This window comes from Xiphias gladius, chromosome 16 (assembly GCF_016859285.1).
Source record: "Xiphias gladius isolate SHS-SW01 ecotype Sanya breed wild chromosome 16, ASM1685928v1, whole genome shotgun sequence".
Lineage (NCBI taxonomy): Eukaryota > Metazoa > Chordata > Actinopteri > Istiophoriformes > Xiphiidae > Xiphias > Xiphias gladius.
Genome location: NC_053415.1, coordinates 17,037,205 through 17,058,705, shown reverse-complemented (window position 1 = coordinate 17,058,705; position 21,501 = coordinate 17,037,205). Strand labels below are relative to the sequence as shown.

The 21,501-nt window shown below is 42.7% G+C and overlaps 2 protein-coding genes across 9 annotated transcripts in view; both read right to left on the bottom strand.

Moving 5' to 3' along the window:
• The window catches only part of gsk3ba (glycogen synthase kinase 3 beta, genome duplicate a), a 32,809-nt gene extending 29,527 nt beyond the window's left edge, over positions 1 to 3,282 (bottom strand). Inside the window, exon 1 of one of the 2 annotated variants that reach the window (XM_040148489.1) lies at positions 2,384 to 3,282. In XM_040148489.1, the coding sequence (XP_040004423.1) occupies positions 2,384 to 2,471 (88 nt within the window). In that variant the 5' untranslated portion in view covers positions 2,472 to 3,282. The remainder of the gene's footprint in view (positions 1 to 2,383) is intronic. The other variant, XM_040148490.1, reaches the window with a different exon arrangement.
• A 1,274-nt stretch (positions 3,283 to 4,556) lies between these two features.
• gpr156 (G protein-coupled receptor 156) lies at positions 4,557 to 19,989 on the bottom strand. 7 transcript variants are annotated; one of them, XM_040148491.1, is made up of 10 exons: positions 19,747 to 19,989; positions 16,222 to 16,374; positions 12,356 to 12,483; positions 12,126 to 12,261; positions 11,931 to 12,056; positions 11,274 to 11,399; positions 10,866 to 10,961; positions 10,147 to 10,383; positions 9,230 to 9,388; positions 4,557 to 8,111 (listed from the first exon to the last, which is right to left on the bottom strand). In XM_040148491.1, the coding sequence occupies exons 2-10, from the start codon at positions 16,336 to 16,338 to the stop codon at positions 6,762 to 6,764; spliced, it is 2,475 nt and encodes an 824-aa protein (XP_040004425.1). In that variant the 5' UTR covers positions 16,339 to 16,374; positions 19,747 to 19,989; the 3' UTR covers positions 4,557 to 6,761. The 7 variants fall into 7 exon arrangements, with proteins under 7 accessions (XP_040004425.1, XP_040004426.1, XP_040004429.1 ...); XM_040148492.1 differs by having other exon boundaries at positions 11,931 to 12,041; XM_040148495.1 differs by lacking the exons at positions 16,222 to 16,374; positions 19,747 to 19,989 and adding exons at positions 14,117 to 14,426; positions 15,098 to 15,479.
• Between the last annotated feature and the right edge of the window lie 1,512 nt (positions 19,990 to 21,501).

Here is a 21,501-nt window from a genome sequence, read left to right as displayed (position 1 = left end):
CCACATCATTCAAACCAATAAAAGTTGATCATCAGGCGAAGTTGTTCTGGTGTCCTTGTTTTTTTTGGCCCATGAAGTATCCAATTAGCATCCTTCTCTGGGTGAATCAATTGATTTCTTGACAACTACACAGATGTGAATGGCACAAAAATAAGTTTTGTTTTTTTTAAAAATTCGACCTAATGTCTCAAACTGTGAAGACCAAATGAAGATGAACGGTAAAAACAACCGGGAACCCACCAATGTCAGTACCAACTAAGTATCAACTGTTTGAACACAATCAATCGTCATGACAGCAGAAAGTAGGCAAAGAAAGCCATAATTGAACATGAGCAGACCTTTCCTTTCAACATTCACATTTTCTTGAATTTAACCAAATTATTGCCTGGTGTCACAATCTCTCAATGTTTTTCCATGTAAAATAGAGCTGGAGAGATCATTGCATGGAATGTTTCACGTATTGAAATTTTATACAGGGAACAACTGAGCAATCAACTACTCTACTTTTCTCTATAGGTCTGGAAACCACCTGCTTGTAAAAATCAGATTATTTAACACCCAGTTAATTTTGCAAGTCCAGCTTCAGCCTTTAATGACTGATAATGATATACTGACTCACCAGATGAGTCTCTCAGAGAAAACTATGTTCAGGTTGAGAAACCACACTGAAACACTGGTGTTAAACTCACGCACTGTTAAGACCACAAGGTCAGCCTCACATTTTCTGCTAATTATGTAGCTTATGTCTGCACAACAATTAGGCCAAAGACTCTCAGTCCTAGAGTTCTTAACTTTAGCCACCTTACTGACCAGCACAACATTTCTCAGAGTGAACAGAATTTTTCTTTGTACAGCAACATAACCATGAATGATCCACACTGACAGGAACACACCAAAGCTTCAACACCCATATCTGGGGCAAGAGAAGTATTGGGTTAGAGATGGGAGTGCTTCTCTCGGTTTGTGTGTGTGTGTGTGTGTGTGTGTGTGTGTGTGTGTGTGTGTGTGTGCACCCTAGTCCACTAAGTGGTTTTCAGTGCCAAGGCCCAGAGGAGAGCCTCAGCCTCAGACCTCACCTCACTAACACACATCATGATCAAATCAAAGCCCGAAGCCCCACTAACGTTCCCTAAAAGTCTCAAATTTTCCCCACACACACCCAGAGGTGTCTGCATGCAAGATAATATAAAGGGTGTAGCCAGGTAGGTAGACGTTTCCAGCCAGGACAGTCATTAGTCATTAATAATGTGGATATTATGGTTAAAAATGAATTTCACTACGCTTTAAAAGTCTAATAAACTTAAATTGGTGTCACACAACTGTAATGCAAACATGTAGACTGGGAAAGCACTAATTTCACCTATATTATTTTAGATAGACTCCTAAATGATATCTAGTCTCACGTCACCATATCAGAAACATTCCTTTGATTACTTTAACTTGCAGTATCTGCAGTCTATGAAACACACAGGCTGTGATAAAATGCAGCAGGATGCCAGTTTGAGAAGAGAGAAATGTTGACACAAGACAGGCACTGAAAGATGAATGAGTGTAATATGCCTGGCAGAGATCTTATAAAGCAGAAATTAAAAGAGATTTGTCTATGGACCAACATTGCCAGCCTCCTTTGTTCAGCAGGTAGGCCTGGACAGTCACATGGCTTCATCTCTGCAGCCGGGCTATAACCAGCCTCGCCACGGTGCCACTCCATGAACAGGATACCGTGTGTCACACTCCCTCAAGTCGTCGCGACGTCTGATTTCGACATGGCCCACAGCATGCAGGATCATTGAATCAGCCCACTCCCGGTTCACGTCAGTTTCGCCCGAGTCAACTATGGGCGCACCTTCCGCTTTGACAGTTGCGTAATAGACCGGCCCTATAGCTTTAACCTCATTACGCATATGGTTGGTGCCGAGTAGTAACACCGCTATGAAATGTGACCTACGTTCAGATGCACAGTAATCAGACGGGTTATGCGGTAAAGGGAGACGGCTTGGTTTATGACCTGGGCCGGTGCCAACACTACCTTCCTCTGGCCCGGCACTGCCCGGCGCGGCCTGCTAAACCCTGGCGAGGCTGACCGGCCCCGGGGCGGCGCATCAGAGCGCAGCGGTGTGTGCTCACACCGAGGCGGGCATGTGTGTGTGTGTGTGTGTGTGTGTGTGTGTGTGTGTGTGTGTGCGCCACTCAGCACTGGCCAATCTTAGTCAGTGACACAGATATATGGCAGGGCTAAGCTATCCAGAGCTAACGTCATACTCGCTTGACACATTGTCAGCCTGGTTAGTGACGAGCCATTTAGCGAGGATATGTAGCCCACACTGGGCCTGGTGCATGCAGAAAAAGGTAGGCTACTCTAGGATTACATCGGTGTACTTACTGCTGACTTTCATGCTGCCGAAAGCCGAGGGCTGCGGCACTGGTTTGCAGCTCTCCGCGAAGGATGTGGTCCTGGGCCGACCCGACATGATCCAATCCCTTTGATTCTCTCGACTCGGAGACTGTGACTTGCTAAACGGCAGGACTGATCGATTCGCCGACCCTTCTCATCCAAAGAGGATGCCAGTAAATGAATATCACTGTAATTCACGGGGAGGACAGGCAGAAATCCCACGATCCTTCACACTAGTTCTTATCACCTAATAAACTACCCTTTCTTTCCCACCAGCGGTCAATCAGAGCATCGTTTCTTCCTTATATTCCCGGTTTTCTTTCAGCGGCCCTTTGAAGACACGTCTCCGACTAAAATAGTCATGAATCTGGCCTCTCCCTGTGGCCCCCCGATTAAAACCAATTGCGATTTCTTTCTGGAAGCGGAATCAATTTCACAAAGATGAAGTAGGGTGAGTTCAGATGTTAAGAGCTTTGATCCGGTGCGGATCACAGGTAAATGCGGCGTTTTCTTGACGATTCGGGACGCATGCAGTTTCTCTTCATATCCCGATGTGGAGGCTCAATGATCCGACTGCCATGGCGGCTCCCTCGCTATACCCTAGCCTACAGAGCGTCCAACGGAAAATCTGCCAGTTGCCACAGTCTTCTTCAACGAATTCAATGGCTTTACGCTGGCTAAAATCCGCCTTCGCTGCCGTCAAATTTCGGTGTCTTTACCGAGGCCCCGGGGCAGCGAGCTCTTCCGAAAATGATGGTCTTTACGTACAGAGTGCGACGATACTGAATTTCTTTTTTTATTCCTTCCCCATAGGTTTCGGGCTCGCTGTCTTTGTCGCTGCGCACCTTAGCTACGCCTTTTCTGTAAAAGGTTACAGGGATTGCTCCGCTGTGTCGGGAGGAGGTTCACGCCACTGACGTAACCCGCGACGGAGAATAGGAAAACTGTGAACGCGCAAACAGTGAATCTGGGGTGGCCGATTGAGCCAATCAGAGGGGGTATCCTTCAGAAATGGGCGTTGACCGTGTTCCTCTGGTTCAATCAGACCGCCGCTCTTGAGCACCACATGGCACAATTTGCTTGGCACCGCCCTCGCGACTTCAAAGGCTTTTCCCCACGCCGCGACAGGGACAGGGGGCGGAGCTGCTCCCGGGATTGATGACTTCGTCGGCCAATGGAATCTCCGAATCCAGACTGTCAGTTCAAACGGACCCGGCTGTCACAGTGCACCGGTGGTCATGCAGCACTGTTGCTATGTCAGTTACAAAAGCCCATCCTCTGTCTCTCCTCGACACTTTTTAATTCATAATAATTCCTGATAATGTATGTGCGAATATTTGCATGGCTGCCCTGTCACTACAACTCTTTACCCAGTTAAATTTGGCCTATACATCCATATCTATTATATCCTTAACATTTTAACTGTTGTTTAAATTGTCATCTCTATTCTTTTTCATTTTTATGGAGCACTTTAAGCTTTATTGTATAAATAAAGTTTATTATTCTTATTATCATTTATGCGGTAGCCTACTACTTTATAATAAGGCAAGATTTATAAAGGGGTTATAAAGTTGGAATTTATTGCTTTATTAATGTTTAAAAATCCTTTATTTTTATTTTCTCTTCTCTATTGGAAATCATATTATGTATATTATATATATATATTATATTATTAATAATATATTATTATATTATTACACCTTCTGTCCCACTACTCCCTCAGTTCTTTGCACTGCAACTTCCTGCTATTTTGCACATCTTGTACAACAGGCCATGTCGTACTATTACTGGAGTGTACTCTTATCTGTTCTGTTTTTTATTACTTTTTAAAATTCTACTCTAATTTAATATCTTTGACTTATTTGTACATTTTATGTATGAAGAAGGTTACATTTCATTGTGCATCCCTCTATTGCAATAAAGCTAGAACTTGAACCTTTAGTCATGCTTAATAGATCAGTTTAATATCAGTTAATAAGAGCAAGTTTTGTGTTGCCAAGTTGTAAAAAAAAAAAAATCGCTGTGGCTTTTGTTTTTCATTTCTGTTTGGTAAGAACACTGTTACAAACTTGTGGTAATCCAATAATTAAAAACAAATATATTTAATAAATGTTTAATAAGTTATTATAGATGGCTGTCAGTCCCAATCTTCTGCGGCTCTTTTTCACAAAGTAAGTAGTCAAATCAGCAAGAGATTTTTCACAATCTGGCGACCCAAAAAATGATCTTATTAATGGCTTTTAACTGAACAACAGAGCATTAGCAGATGTTTTATTAACCATCAATAAAACCTTTAGTTACAACTTAACCCATTAAAAATAGTGACTTATTAGAAATCCTTCTCTGATGACCTAAAACCAGAAGATTTTGTATTAAATTTTGAATGATGTAGTGGATAACCATGGACTATTGTGTTATTTGAAGAAAAAAAATATAAGTGTGATTGACTGACAACTATTTTTATTCCACAGTTCCTCAATTTGCCAGTTTTCCTCATCTTAAACAGAGTGGCTTGGCAGGAAAGTCTTTCCTTCTGTAGAAGGATGCTGTTAGTTGGTCTTTTGTGTGGTTTATTTATACTCTGTTATGTTCTATATCAAAGGGAATTTCTCCCAGGCTGCCCTTCAATGGTTCATATGCAGAATAGAGAGCAGCAGCATCTCAAAAACAGGCAGCTGAGCAGAAGTAACGCAAGACTCCGTTTTCCCTTCGTAGCAACACCTCCCCCGGCAAACACACATTTTCCCATTAGAGGAGGAGAAAAAACACAGAGAGGAGATAGTGGGAGGGAGTGACAGAGAGAAAGGCAAGTTTTTTGTTTTTTGTCTGTGTTGAAGAGAGATCATAGAAACTCTTGAATTTGTCTTTAGAAAGTATTTTGGTCTTGATTAAAGTCACATGAAATGGATGCTGGCAAATATTCTAATCCAGTAAAGATATTGCTTTTATCACGGAAAGGCCAATAAATGTCAAATTTAGTATTGTATTCATCATCACAAGTCGGGCACGGTGGTCAACTGACACTTAGGGGCCCCAGAAGTCTCAGGTTGTCTGCATGTAAATTGCTTGGTGGCAATTTGATCAGTTACAAATAGTATTATGCAACACTACAATTAAAAACTGAAATGGTAAGAGCCTTAAGGTGGCTCCTGCATTTTCACCCAAACTTGAGGCCCTGTCTTATGACAGGGGTCTTGTGTCAAAATCTACTTTTAATATGCTTACATGCTGCATATCTAACCTTATAACAGCAGCAAACCTGGGGCAGGTTAGCATTCCTGCATAGAAACCCTTTATGGTTTGTGAGTCTCTAGGTAAAATGCTTTGAGGGAATGTGAGAACGTTGGTCTTAATAGGGGCTCCTTTTTGCCCCTGTGATACCCCTGCAGGTTATTTCAGGCCTGCATCAAGTCAACGTTCCATACACTTTCTGTTTTGCTCTTTTATAGGTCAAAACAGGAGAAGACACAGAATGAACATGACGTGGTGTGGAGTTTCTTTTGAAGGAGAAGAAAAAAAAAAAACCAGGTGATGACTTTAAGATCAAAGGGCAGCAGGGTACTCTCTCTCTCTCACGCACACTTAAACACTCACACACGTGATATACATTTCAGCTAACTGTGACCTTTGCACATTAAATAAATACAGAGAAAATAATCAAGAGTATAACGCGAATGCAGTGACCTATTTTCCCCAAGTGCTCTGACAGGGTGTGGTGTCTCATAAACCAGCTGTAGATGGGAAGCATGTGATAGCAAATGCAGAGTGTTGTGTAGACAATGTAGGGCATTTGAAAATTAAAGCAAAACTCAAACTACAAAATACAGACTATGCAATAAAATGGCATGGCAACATTTTAAGTTACATGTATGAAAATGTAAAATGGTAAAAAGGACACAAAATAATTCTGTAAACCAAAACATCTAATAAATATTAAAATAAATAAAACATCTGCATAATAGCTAATATAATGCACATTTCAACTGTTCTGTGAAAACCATTAATTTTGCTTTCTGGGCTTTTTTATTTGTTACTCTAAATGTCAAACTGTAAGGGTTTTCATCTGACAGCAGAAATATTAAAAAGTAAAACAGCTTTGTGTGCTTTTGAGCTACAAAAAAAATCTCACAAATCTAATAGTGTCTGTCCCACGATGCAAGATTCAAGAATACCAACCCTCTCTTCATACAGAATGATAAACACATTCCTATTGAAAGCTTCTGTCAAATTATCTCCCAATATAGATGCACAATATCCTAATGCACACTCAAATTTTGTCCTATCCTCAAAGCTAATATTAATGTTCTTCGGAAATGAATTCAAGAGGTGGAAATGGATGAACCTGTAAAGTGCAGTAAACCTGTATTCATACAAAGGTGGGTTTGAGGTCTTCTTTGAATACCACAGGGTGTGGGGAGCGGTAGAGGCTGGTGTAGCCTTCGTACTCGCTGTCGGAGGAGTCTGAAGAGCTGTCAGAGGACAGGAACGAGCCACGCTGCAGGCAGGAGTCGCAGTATGGACGGTGGTAGTAACAATAGTCTGTTGAGCTGCTTGAGTCTGAGTCCCAGTACCCACAGGAGTCTCTGATGCGTCTGTGGTGCTGCTCATTATCACCAACCGCTTCCACATCAGGTCGCGCTGTGTGATTGTGTTCTGCACAATGCAACACTGAACATCTGTGAGACCTTGAAACACACCTCCGAGATTTTCTCATCACTTCCTGCCTTTCTGCTTCCTCCTCCTCCTCCTCCTCTAGCTCAAGGTCACAGTGGGGAACCTGGAGGAGGGTACCATCCACAATGACCCCATCATGGTGCTTGCCTGGATTTGGGTGTTCACAGTTTTCCCTTAGCTTCCCACAACCTGTGTAGAAGCAGAGAGGGGTCAAACTTCTTCTAGATGAGTTGAAGGGCGGCCGACGTTTCCTCATCGCGTAGGGTGAGATGCTGGGGTAACGGAAGAGAACAGGAGGATGAGGGCAGCCTGGTGTCCACGGGGAGAGAGGGGAGAGTGTGGAGTCTGCTGTAAATTTTAGCTGAGAGGGCGTCCTGGCTGTTTGACCGGGAGATCGAAGTGTGCTTTCCGTTACTGCATCCAAGCTCAGCTCCTGGAGGATCTCCTGCAACTGCTCGCTGCTAACAAAACCAGGCGGTCTGGCGTTTGGTTCCAGCTGAGATGTTAGGCCACTGTGATTGCCGAAAGTTTCAACCTGAAAGGGGTTTAACCCTCTACAGTCTTGTAGGGAAGTGACAAAGTTAACGGTCTCCTCTGCTGTCCTGAGTAATCCAGCAGACGGGAGGGACACAGGCTGTTTGAGATCATCTTCTGTTCTGGACTCAGCTGTGTCTTTGTCTGTAGGGCCAGAGATAGACGCACTCTTTTGATTATCACCCACATACATATCATCGAGGAGAGGGGAGGAAGCAGTAATGGGGTTCGAGGAGTTTGGAGCTGTGGGATGCTCAGAAGACGGTTGAACGGCAGCAGCAGTCAGGTGAGGGGTTGAGAGTTGAGACCTAGTGTCTCTCTGAGGTAGAGAAGAAGAGGAGGGGCCATCAGACTGAAGCTCTGTGGTCCGAGTGGAGGAGGAGTTGAGGTTGGTGGCAGAAGAGTCCATGTCCTGGTCCTCGCAGGTCTGGCTGGCTGACACGAGTCGCAGGAGTTTATCCTTGGCATTATTCACCTGCTCCTGCAGACTGTCAATCACAGCGTTTTTCTGGAAATTGTAAAAACCAACACAAGAAATAGGATCTTGAAGTGTAGTCTTCCTCTAAACAAAATGTGCACAGTTTCCTGGATGTGGTTTGAAGGGAGACAAACAGCAGAGTCAAGCGCTAGGAGAAAACTGTCAATATATTGTTAAACAGCCGGTGTCATTTCGCTTTATTTTCGACTCAATTAAAGTAAAAATTAAAAAGAAATTCCCAGCCAATTTGCAATGCATTCTATTACATTTTGATAAGTGAAAGTCTCAGCGAACACAGACACCCCTTCTGAAAAGACGGTAAAAAATAACAGAGTAAAGTCTGTCAGGCAACATGCTTTTGAGGGATTATTGCCAGCAAGAGACCACAATTTCCTTCTGTTGGCCTGACTTGAAAAGGCGTTGTATCTAAAATGAATTATCAACGATAGGCAATTTTATGCCTTGAGATGTGTTTTATATTGGATGGAAAATCAGTGTTAGAAGACGACTGAAAGTAAAGAGTGGCTACAGCCATGCTAACAAGCACTGCATTGCTTTGAGCTAAATGCTATCAGCATAACAATGACAAGGTTTAATGTTTACCGTGTTCAGCATCTTAATTGAGCATGTTAGTATGATAAAATCAGCTTATTAGCACTAAACACAAAGAACAGCTTAGGCTGATGGGAATAATTAGTTTTGCAGTTTTCTGACATAAACCAAAATATTAGAAAAATTCAAATTTGACAGGGGATCACCAAAATCATTGGGATTCATCTTCTGGGGACCATGAAAAAAATCTGAGATATTTCAGTCTGGACCAAAGGGTTGGGCCAACTGACCGACAGATCAACATTGCCACTTTGCCATTGGCCAACCCACTAGTATGACTAAAAACGAGCTCCATTATTTCTAGCTATGCTTTCAAAGAGCAAACAACACCAGGAATAAATGTTTAAGAGAAGTGTGGTCTGGATGATTGACAACAAATTAAAATAACAAATTGTTGCATTATGAGATAATTCAGCAACTAGGTTCATGACATGACATGCTCACTTGACATGACATGCTCACACAAATTCTATTTGATATCCTATCAGACCTCCTTATTAAATGGCAGATAGTATGGTGAAAGACTGATGCAGTACCTCATTAAGGAGTTTTTTCATGGAGTTGTTCTCCCCCAGCAGGTAGTAGATCTCATCCTGGCTATACACAGACAGCTGGCTCTTACTAGGGCTGCTGAAATACTTTGCCATCTGACCCGGGTTGTTCTGATCCTCTTCAAATTGCCGCCACTGGGTCAGCTGCATGGTGGTGAGTATGACATTTTGGATGGGTGAAAGAAAGTACAGATCTTTACACTAACGTTCAGCTATAGAAATGCACACAGTAGTGGTAAATGTTACCCGGACCATTTGACATGGGACCTTTTGACCAGGTATTATTGGAGCATATTACTCATTGTTCAGATATTTCCTTTTCCTTTCCAATGCATTCCTTTATCATAACATAAACCCACTGCCAGACACGAAGAGAGTCATAAACCTGTTTGCAACAGCCTACGTAGTTATGACTCATAAACACCTTCTGTGTGAGTCACACTCCACTGATAGATATGGCAAACTGACAGGCATATGGAAAAGGGAGTAATGGGCACCAATGTCAATCATAGAATTTACTGGTATTGTCAAAACCCCTTATCTGTTGTTCATCTGTCTGTTTGTCATACGTCTGTCTATCTGCAGTTTCTGCCTGTCTGGTTGAATGCCTGTGTTTGTTGCTGGTTTCCAGACAGAGTATCCTATGATTGCCTGACATTTAAGACTAAAAAATAAAATTCCTCTTCCTTGTGGTTTGTGCTGAAGAGCTGGTACAAAAGTACCACTGTCATCACTGGACACAAGGAAATTTCAGGTCTTTTCCAAGGCTAAGGAAACGTGTTTTGTTTTTTTTGATCAAATAGATAAATAAATAAATATGGTGTGTTTTTTTTTTTTTTCTGAGACACCTTTTCCTCAGCAGTTTCATCTGCTATATGTATCTGTGGGTGTTTTTTTCTAACCTGAGGCACAAACAGCATACAGTTAGTGGCCAATGTGCAGATGAAGATAGCTCCAGCCACAGTGCTGTAGACTAGGTTGGGCCAGGCCTGCAAGAAGATGGACACGGGGACGACCACAGCTGAGCAGAGGGTGACTAAAGTAACGGCTGTTATGATGGTGGGAGACTGGTTGACTGGAGGGTGGCTGACGTTGCTGGTCAGTCCAGCCAGATAAGTGCCATAGAGGAGCAGACAACCCTGAAGAGAGAAGCAGGGATAAAGTAAAGACAAAGGACAAAGAAAATGCAAAGCAACATGTTGAAATCCATCTCTTTGTAATTTTTGGGTTCTGTTAAATTCTTGTAAGTGCTGGAGATACCTTTTGTTTTTTGATATATTAATGACAGACTTAGGACCTCAAACAATTACATTGGTTCAAAAATGTATATGTCATCCATTGTCCAGATTTGAGTCTACATGTTGGTTTTGATCTTGTTCATGTCGCATATATTGACTTGACCATCTGCAGTCCTTCTAGTATATATAAGTAAATAAATTAAGTAATATGAAGAAACCTCTCTTTTACCTGAGATTAACTCAGTTTTTTATTCTCTAAATTTGAACAAAGTAATTTTGCATAAAGAGAACACGTTAAGTACTATGTAAATAGATAAATCATGTTATCATAACTCAAAGTAAGGTTTTAATCATTGCATTTGAATAGAACAGAGATAACTTACCTTCTGGACAGCAATAATGATAGCCCACAGTTTCGAGTATACAGAAGAACAAGAGTCCAGCTGAGACAAAGAGTAGGAAATGTCTCTCTCCGCCACCTACATCATACAAAACAATATTCTGTTAGTGAGTTTAAACCTAGTTATATTCGGCAATGTCACCAATGTGACTGTAAATAATTACATTAAGGTAGGAGGATCAGGGAGTTTGTATTTTGTAGTCACGTAATCAAACCTTCCAGCAATTTCATACAAATCAAATAATCCTAATTTGGCAGCAATAAAAAGTACATGAAAAAAAACGGTCAGCAATTATAGTTCCCACACTGTCCTGTTATCAAAAGACAAACAAACTCATAACTTGTTTTACAACTTGCTGTACAGCTTCACAGAATCACCATTAAGTTTTACCTTGACAACAGCTCCGACAGATCGTGAGCATCTGATGGGGTCTGTGAGGTTCCAGGTGGTGAGAACCAGCGTGTCCACCAGGATCAACAAAGCCACCATGCCCATCAGCTGGATGTCTCGGATGATCTGAGACAGAAAACAGAGTCCACACAAAAAGCTTATCACTTTGCCCGTGGCGAATGGCCTTAATTTCTACTGAAATTAATCTCTACACATTAGTTTGAGATGTCCTGCTAACTATTAAGGAAACAGACACAAAATCAAGTGAGACCAAAATTGTGACATTAACATTACATAATATACGTTGACTAAGGAAGATATGAAAGTCAGCAATTAAAAATAGATGCTATCAGTGCACCACTTGGTCTGAAAATGTCTGTCATGCATTTTTTTTTTCCATTTTACCCCTTTCAACCCATGTTTGCATTAGTTCCACATGATTCACAATATCAGCCACAATTTAAAACTGTTCACCAAATAAATTAAAATAAATTCTAAAAAGGTTTAAATAACCTTGCAAAAAATACTAATGTAATAATTAATCGAATTTATGCATCCCAGAGTGACTGGGTAACAAAAATAAAAATAGTACAAGGTCCTGGACTTTGTATGCTGAAAACAGATGAGACCGCCAGGAGGCCTGAAGCGCATGCCTACCACTCTTTTGTCAGGCACTCGCTGGGTGAACACTCTGTACAGTCTCCATGTCTTCCCCAAAATTGGTCCAAACACCAGGGTACTGCCAACACAAAGAGTCCACATTCGAGCCTGTGGGAGAAAGCACTGCATACTTATCTAATGATGATTTATCCAGCAATATAATGGAGCACTGAGGGTGACATGGGTGCTTACTTGTAGCACAGCTGTAGATGGTCCACCTTGCGAATGTGTTCGTTCATCAATGGCAAATAAGAAGCCACTGCTATAAGTCAGTAGACTTCCAAAGAGAGTCAGGACATTCAGATTTGGACTGGACATCTTCACAATCCTGACGATAAAACAAGTGCAACAATTAATCCATAAAACTTCATTAAATGGCTCTTTGTGTTTATATGTTGTATGTGTTTCACTTTGCACAACACCTGTTGTTTTTGAAGCGCAGGGTGAAGAGGAGGAAGCAGAATGCCAGCAGGATGCCACAGGAGAGCAGCGTCCACACCACAGCGCTTAGCGCTGGGGAGAGGGACCTCCTTGGGAGCTCCACTGCCACCTGAACACACACATGCACATGCAAATGCTTTAAAAATCACATATGAAATATTGCAAATGTAGCTTTTATAAACCTAAATTGTTTGATTATTGTGTATATGTATTCTAAACTTTCACTTGTGTTAAAACAAAGGGAAAAAAAAGTAGACAAGGCTCATCTGAGTAAACAAAACTTTATTAAGGCAAACCGAGCAACAAACATCATGCTACAGCCTTGCTACCTTTAATGTGAAATTGGTACACGATTTTTTTTTTTTTTTAATAGATGAAAGCAGTAAAGCAGATTTTAGAAATTGACAGGCAAGATGATCAGAGGTGCAAAGTTGATGCCACCATGATTACGCCGGGGGTTAAAGTAGGGGAAAAGTCTTTCATTGAATGAGTAGCCAGTGAATGAGTAAATATGAGAAGCAGCGTCCACGTTGTAAAAAGTAACCCACTCCAGATCCACATACACCCCGACTCTCAGGGGCTTCTCGACCAGTGGCACACAGATAGGAGTGCTGCTGAGGGCCCTGTAGCTCTCGTCTTCTCTCATCCCCAGGGTCCAGTAGCCTCTTTCAGGGTTTAGCATATTCCCTCCCTTTCTGTTGACAGATTCAAGCCCAACTCCAATATCCCACTCGGTCTTCCCTTCCACCTGGACCTCATAGTAGAACCTGCCGGAGGAAAAACCCTCCTTTCCCGAAACACCAACCCTGGGGTAAAACCTCTCTGGATTGTCAGGGAGGCTCAGCGCTACATCACCATGATAGACCTGTTTACTGTTTTCAGACAGCACCAGTTTGGGATGGGCTGTGTCAGGGTCCAGAGTTACATCCACAGCACACTGCTGAGCCCTCAGTAACTCGCTCTCACACAGCCTCTTCACCTCAGCCTTTACAGTCTCCTTTAGCTGACACACTACTCTCCTGACTGTTCTCCTCACCGTGCCCACGTATTCAGCACTTTGTACGTAGGTGTCAGACCACTCTTTGGCGGCCGGCAGTGTGGAGAAAGCTGGAAGCTCTAGAGAAGGTAAATGTCGTCTTCAGCTTGAGAGAGCTGCTCCAGCTCTGTGCTTCCATGCATCAGCTCATCGATCTCCTGCTCCAGCTCCATGATGACTCCGCTGGCCCTGCCTTCAACCTGCCTCTGCTTTGCAATAATCACCTCCACCACTTCAGCGGCCTCTCTGGATGAGGTGTAGCAGTTTGGTGAAGGCTTGTAAACTCTCCTCAATCTCTCTGTGTTTCCTCTGCTGACCTTAACGGTTTGATTGATTTCACTGATTTTCTGCAGTTGACTGTGGATCCTTTTTTCCCACCTCTTCATTTATCCTTCCAATTTGAGCTCTCCTGTCTCTGCTCTCATCCTCTATAGGAACGGTGTGATGAGCCTTGTGGTCTCTCTTGATGCAGGTCTGGCACACATATGTCTGGTCAGTGTTACAGAACAGATCCAGGAGTTTTTCTCGTGCTTTTTACACACTCTGTCTTGCATGTTCACCATGGGATTAATCAGGTGGTGTTTTTTGAAGGTACCTAGAACATAATGGGGCTCCAGGTTAGTCTCGAAGACGGAGGCCAAACATTCTATTCAGGATTTAAGAGCCTTGACTCTTTTTCCAACACACACATCACATGAAACGTCACCTTCATGGCCTGAATATTGGTCCACAGTGTCGGCTTCATTTTTGTCTTTTTTTGCCCTTTTTTGCCAACGACTTCTTGAACTGAGAGGCCACCTCTGAAATTAATGTGTTAACTTTGAACTCAGGCCCCCTGTAGAACTCATGCTTGCACATGGGGCACTGCGACAGATTAGCATCCTGCCAGTATCCTTGTATGCAATCCCTACAGAAGTTGTGCCCACAAATAGTGGAGACTGGCTGGTTGAACAAATCAAGACAGATGGGACAAAGAAGCTGCTCCATAGACAGCAGACTGCCAGCAGTAGCCATACCTGGGAACAGATCCAGACAGAAAAGCAGGTGGGTTTTTAGGGAATAAGTTGTCTCTTTTCCTTTTATATATATTTTTTACTATACTATTAGTTCTAGAAACATTTGTGCCCGTTGAGCTGTCTGCTTCCATGAATAGTAACAAACGTACGGTGTTACATTTCATCAAAGGATGTTTCATTTTAGCTGACAGTTTTCATGTCACTTGAGTTAAACACACATTAATAAAGACATTAAAATAAAATCAAACAGTAGATTAAAATGCTATCTTGTCCACATAATCCATTACCATAACAAAGCAAACACAGTGCAGCTCAAGATTCCCTTCCGCTCGGGTGAAGATGAAATCAAAGAGATAACTCACCTCGTTTCTATGTGGTGTAGCACGGAGAGGAAAGGAAAGTGTTTGTATTCCCTGACACAGTTCCTCTGCTACTTTAGTTTCTATTTGGAAAGTCACATTACACTCTCTTGTGCCGGCCTCATGTTGCTGATCTCTACTGACTCTTGTCCTAAAAGGCACCAGTGACCGAGACGATACTAAACATAGCTTCACTAGTCCTTCCCCATTACCCTGATCTCTACCATTGAACTGACTTCTTGAGGGGATTAATACCAAACTTCTAGTATGTTTTCATTTGATATAAAGTGCATTCGGAACGTATTCAGATACCTTCCCTTTTTTTTTCACATTTTGTTGGCTCAGGAGCCTCCCATTTCTCTTGATCAGCTTTGAGATGTTTCACCTCGATTGGAGTCCGACTGTGGTAAATTCAATTGATTGGACATGATTTGGAAAGGCACACCTGTCGATATAGAAAGGCTTCACAGCTGACAATGCATATCAGAGCAAGAATCAAGCCATGACGTCGAAGGAACTCCCTGCAGAGCTCAGGTCAATTCGCATTTCTGGGGAAGGCAAGAAAAAAAAAAAATGCTCTGCTGCATTGCAGGCTCCCAAGAGCACAGCGGCCAAACTGAGCAATCAGGGGAGAAGGGCCTTGGTAAGAGAGGTGACCAAGAACCTGATGGTCACCCTGGCTGAGCTCCAGAGATCCTGTGAGAAACTTCCAGAAGTACAACCATCACTGCACTGCAGCACTCCACTAATCTGGGCTTTAAGGCAGAGCGGCCAGACGGAAGCCTCTCTTCAGTGAAAGAAAAATGAAAACACACTTGGAATTTGCAGAAAAGCAGCTAAAGGACTCTCAGACTGTGAGAAGTAAGATTCTCTGGTCTGATGGTCTGACAAGATGGTCAAGACGGTGCATTTAGTTACAGAAATTCAAAAAATTCACCAACATCAATAGAAAAGTTAGTCTGATGTTGATTAAACTGTTTAAGTCTTGTCATTAATCAGTCTTGTAAAAAAAGCCTTGTTAACAAAATTTGATTAATTTGCAGAGTCGAAATAGTAGACTACAGTACATATTCAACTGAAATATCTATATCAACCCTACAGGATATATCTTTTAACCCTTTAACCTTTGCGAGGGGCCAAAAATATTCTGTTGGTCAGTTCTCCTGGATGTCATTAAGCCACGTCTGCCAACATGTGTATATGTATGAGCCTGGCCATATGTCAGCACTGTGTGGATCTTCCATTTGTGTGTGCATATGCGTATACAGTTATACACAGACAAATGTGTGTGTATGTGTGCACATGGCACTTGCATGCGTCAGATAGCATATGTTCACTATATTTAAATACTTGATAGTGTTGAATTTCAACATCATGCGTGTGTGTTTATGTGCATGTGAGGTTGTGTGTGTGCACAGTAGACAGAGAGAAATTACCTTGCTGAGACTGCATAGTTTCTGCAGAATGTCGAGGCCCTCCTGCCTGTTGACTCCCGAGTGGATAAAGCAAAGCGGGGAGCTGCAGTGGGAGCTGCAGTTCAGCTCAGGCTCCATGATTGGCCCCTGTCTGTCCACTTTTACACACACATCCTAAGGAGCAAAAAGATGATATGATGGGTGTGATGACCTTTCAAAATCAAACACATAATTCTTTGTAAATACTGCCATTGAGGGAGAAAACCAATAAAATCCTTCGTCCCCTGTTCAGTCACAACATTTTCATTGCACCCAGTGCTCCAATTACCACTGCCAACACTGTTGCCTTTACTTCTCAAATCTTTTCTAGCTCCTCTTTCAGCCCTTGATATTTTTCGATCTTCTTGTGTTCCTCCTTCTTGATGTTGCTGTCGCTTGGGATCGCTACGTCTATCACTACTGCCTTCTTCTGTTGTTTGTCGATCAACACGATGTCGGGATGGTTAGCCATCACCTGTTTGTCAGTCTGGATCTGGAAGTCCCACAGGATCTTGGCTTGGTCATTCTCAACCACCTTAGGAGGTGTTTTCTGTTGTGACCTTGGGACTTCCAACCCATAATCAGTGCAGATGTTCCTGTACACTATGCCAGCCACTTGGTTATGGCGTTCGGTGTTCGCTGTTCCTGCCTGAATCTTACACCCTGCTACTATGTGCTGAACTGTCTCAGGAGCATCTTTGCACAGCCTGAACCTGGGGTCCTGTCTGGTGTGGTAGATCCCCGCCTCTATTGATTTTGTACTGAGTGCCTGTTCTTGTGCTGCCATGGTTAGTGCTTCTGTGCTGTCCTTCAGTCCAGCCTTTTCCAGCCACTGGTGGGGGCTTGTCCCTCCATGATGGTTCCTCCTCCTCCTCTGCATCATCGGGTTTCTGCTGCCTGAGGTATTCACTTAGCAGTTGATCTTTGGGTGCCATCTTCCCTGTCCTGGCCGGGATTTGAACCCCCGACCTCCTGCGCCAAAGCCAGCTATCCAGCTTCTATCTATCTATCTATCTATATCTAGATTGGTAGATACATATATACACAGATATACACAGATACATATACACACACACACACACACACACACACACACACACACACACACACATATATATATATATATATATATATATATATATATATGAGAGCACCCACTGAACTGCAAGAGACCAGACAAACACATTTTATATGAAGTCCTGCTTCTATTTCTAGGTCTAAAGTTCACAAAACTGTTGTAAGGCTTGTGGCCACCACAGTGTGGTGCTCTCACAGAGGGGAGAAATAGTGGGAGCATGGATGTCGTTTTCGACTGCACTGATAGAAAAAAGAGACCAGAGGCACAAATAAATCCAACGGACACTAAGATTAGAATAAGGTCAGAGGGAAAATGCATCAAAAAGGATTCATTATTTTCTACAACAACAAAACAAATTGAGAATTCAGGACTTGACCTGTGTGACAGGAAGCTTGAGTGATTCTGCTTATCCGCAGTTTCGACCAACACTAAGTCATCACTGAGGTGAACCAGCCAGCACATGATCACACTTTGCTGTGACACACATCTGTGGACAAGACGGAGTGAGACTAGGAAAAAATACTGCAACTGAAATATACCAGAGCTATCATTTACAGTTTCACCAAGGGCCATAAAATCTGCAATTGGCCCGTTTATTTAAGGCATCGGAGACTGAAAACGTAAACTTTAGAAAGTATCATCAAACAGCTGCTTGTCACTCCTGCCACAGGCATTTTTCAGAAGCTGCACTGACATGTTGCAGATTTAATTATGCAGCATGGTATCACCTGATACTCTGAGCTGTAACTAGTACAGACTTAGTCTGAACAGTATAAACGTTGCAATGACTCAGCTACACGTTGTTGGGCCAACGTAAAACCACTTGTATTGATACAAATTTGCAGACAGGTAAGTGTTTATTGGAATAGCGTGTTATTTGGCATCATGTCCCGTCATTGTCTGTAACATGACTAAGGTAACCTGAGGGCACTGTTATAGTTAGATTATGGGATCCATTAAAAAAAGTGTGGGAAATCTGTACTGAGAAACTAAACTGGATTGGGATATGAGAAGGAAACATTCAATGCAGTAATCCACTCTAGACATGAAGGTCTTCTATGTGAAACATTTTGTAGATATAAGTTATGAAATGAAGTCCAAAGTGACCTATTTCCAAAAACTAATGATGTTAACAGAACAATGAAGCTCTCCGGGCTGCATATCTGGGAAATGTCTGGAGTTCCTGTTCATGTCCTTTCGTCACTTTCCAAGTTTAGATCACAGCTCTGCTGCTTCCCGCAGGAAAAGCCGGCAGAGAGAGGCATTTCCGCCGGTTTTTCAAAATCCTGCCTCCGTAGATTTTAGCATGGGAGAAAACCCGCCACCCTGCAGAGGTCAACAAAGGTCGGCCAACATCTAGCACGGGGATTAATGTGTAAGCAACAAGCACAGGGCCCGTCCCCAGTCTGAGCTAAGTTTTATGGACATGTTTTGACAGTTCAGAATAGTCATGAGGAGTGTCTTCTTAAGTCCTCAAGTCTAAACCAAAAGTAGGAGGCCTACCTGAGCTACCGTTGGCCTTGGCTGTCTTACTTAAATGTAGGACAGGCCTAAACTATGAGCAGTTTAACCTTAACTTTTAAAGGGAGGCCCTTTATGTCCCATTCTTCTTTCATTTATTGACCTATCAGGAATATTTCAGCCTTTATCTAACAAGCCTCTGAGCTCAGCCAGACACAACTGAGTTTTAGCATAAAACTTCTCACAAAAAAAAATTGAGTTAAACCCATTTATTGTCCTGTCAATCTCTCGGTTTCGCTTTTAAGATTAGAGCGGTGGAACCACGGGCGCTGCCTGATGTAAAGCCCGGTTCAGGGGCCAATATTGAAACATTCCTCCTCAGTCATTAATCCGTTCATGAGTTGATTCTTTAAGCTGAGTTAGAATGCAATTTACTGACACTGAAATCCCGCCTCAGGCCCGGCGCACGCCGATTTTACAGCCTGGTTCTGGAAATTTGGTCATCTAACACCATGTGTAAATTTCAGCAAAAGACATATTTGATTTGAGGAGCCGACACCGGTGCTGTACGGAACCATGCGTCCAATTCAAGCCAAACAACAGGCGACCTACAGATGAACATTTAAAAAATAGTAATTATCAGTTCACTAATATGAAAGGACATTCTAGAAAATATCATTGGAATAACAGGCCAAGATAATTGTTACTGGGAAATCACGATGTTTTATTTTAGACTAACCAAGCCAGCCCCTAGGCTCAGACTGTTTTACGTCTTGTATGATCTCCACCGGTAACGGTAAGCGATCGCATTTCGGTGGAAAAGATGCGTAAAAACATGTGCTCACTCACAGCTGCATCCGTGCAGATGCAACCAGTGCACGGTAAAAGAAACAAAGTAATCACCGCGACCGCTTGAGATCGAAAACGACACGCAAATACGTAAAGGAATAAAGTTTTAAAGCTCAAACCTCGGTCTCCAAAGCGCACGGTGGATTCCATCTCCTCGTCCCGCTCCAGACTCCATCGCGCAAGACTCGGAAACGTTTTGGTATAAATAGAAAACAAATGACTGGATAATATGTTAGCTACCATAGCTGCAAAGGTTCCCAAAGCTGCATACTTGGAAGGAATCCCAAAGACCCTATCCGTCCATCAAACTGTCAGTCCGCAGCCCGAGAAGATCCTGTCACTCAGGAAAATGTTCACCAGACTGCCAGAGTTCTGATCCGAGTATGGAGGGGAGGAGGTGTGTGTGTGTGTGTGTGTGTGTGTGTGTGTGCGCTCTCTCTCTCTCTCTCTCTCTCTCTCTCTCTCTCTCTCTCTCTGTATCTGTCTTGCAAGCTCTTCAACTCCAACTGCTCCACAAATTGCGTCAGATTGTGATGTGTCCCACGTAGTGCAGCGGGGTTGTGACAGTGTGGGTGCAGCATGTTGCGGGGACCCCGCGGGACTGGGTGGCATATGGGACAGGGCGGCAGACTCTGTCCACAGTGCAAATAAACAGCACTTGCTTTAATGGAAAGACAAACACACATCATCTCTATTTTGTTTTCTCAAAAGCAGACCTCCACTAGGGAGAGAGCCTGGCAAAATACAGTCCTGGTCAAAATTATTGGCACCCGTGAATTGTACAGTACATAACTCAGGATATCTTCAGAAATAAATGCAAGTTAACCAGTTTTGTATAACCAGAATATTTTAATAAAATGTCCAAGGTTACTGAACAAAAGAAAAAAAACAAAATTTGCATAATAGTGAAATAATACAAACACAAAATGTACCCCAGAAAACAATTATTGGCAACCTTCACTAATATTGGTTGCAGAACCTTTAGCAACAATGGCAGCCTCTAAACGTGTCTTGTAGCCGTCTAGAAGCTTCTTGCTCCTCTCTGCTGGTAGTTTCTGCCACTCTCCCACTGCTATGCGTTCTAGCTCTTACGTTTTCAGGAGTCCTTTGTGCAATGGCAGGTTTCAACTCTCTCCAAAGGTTTTCAATGGGATTCAGGTCAGGACTCATTGCTGGACAGTTTAAAACAGTCCATCTTTTCCTTTTCAACCATTCTTTTGTGCTGCTCGATGTGTGCTTTGGGTCGTTGTCCTGATGAAAGACCCAACAGCTTCGCCTCAAACCTAGTTTCCTGACACTGGGTAACACATTTCACCCTAAAATGCCTCGGTAATCTTCTGATTTCATCGTTCCTTTGATACATTCAATGCTTCCGCTACCAGAGGCAGCAAAGCAGCCCCACAGCATGACAGAACCTCCACCATGTTTTACTGTAGGTAGGGTGTTCTTTTCCTTATGGGCTTCATTTCGTCGCCTGTAAACAAACTGATGCACTGGATTCCCAAAGAGTTCTACTTCAATTTCATCTGTCCATACAACATTAGAAAGACTGTGGCTTATCTATGACAGTTTTTTCAAACATTAGTCTTGCCTTTTTTGTCTTTCTCTCAATAGTGGTGTCCTCCATCCATGCAGCCTTACTTGGTTTAGTCTGCGGTGTATGTTATGGGCTGAAAGCAGCCCTCCATTGCTCCAGGTCAGCCTGAAGCTCATTAGATGTCTTGCGTGGTGTTTTTTCCACAATCTGCTTCAACCTTCACAGACTTCTCTCATTGAACTTCTTTTTAGCACCACGTCCTGGAAGCCTCTTATCAGTTTTATGACTGTGAAACTTCTTGATAACATTACGAATAGTTGAAACAGGGGTTTCAAGA

Excerpts from the sequence above, each read along its gene's own strand:
- gpr156 (XM_040148491.1), bottom strand. The coding sequence starts at position 16,338 with ATGGAGCCTGAGCTGAACTGCAGCTCCCACTGCAGCTCCCCGCTTTGC. Across the intron at positions 12,484-16,221 it reads AACTATGCAGTCTCAGCAAG|GTGGCAGTGGAGCTCCCAAG; the intron begins GTAATTTCTCTC and ends GTGTGTGTTCAG. Across the intron at positions 10,962-11,273 it reads CTGTCGGAGCTGTTGTCAAG|GTGGCGGAGAGAGACATTTC; the intron begins GTAAAACTTAAT and ends TGTATGATGTAG.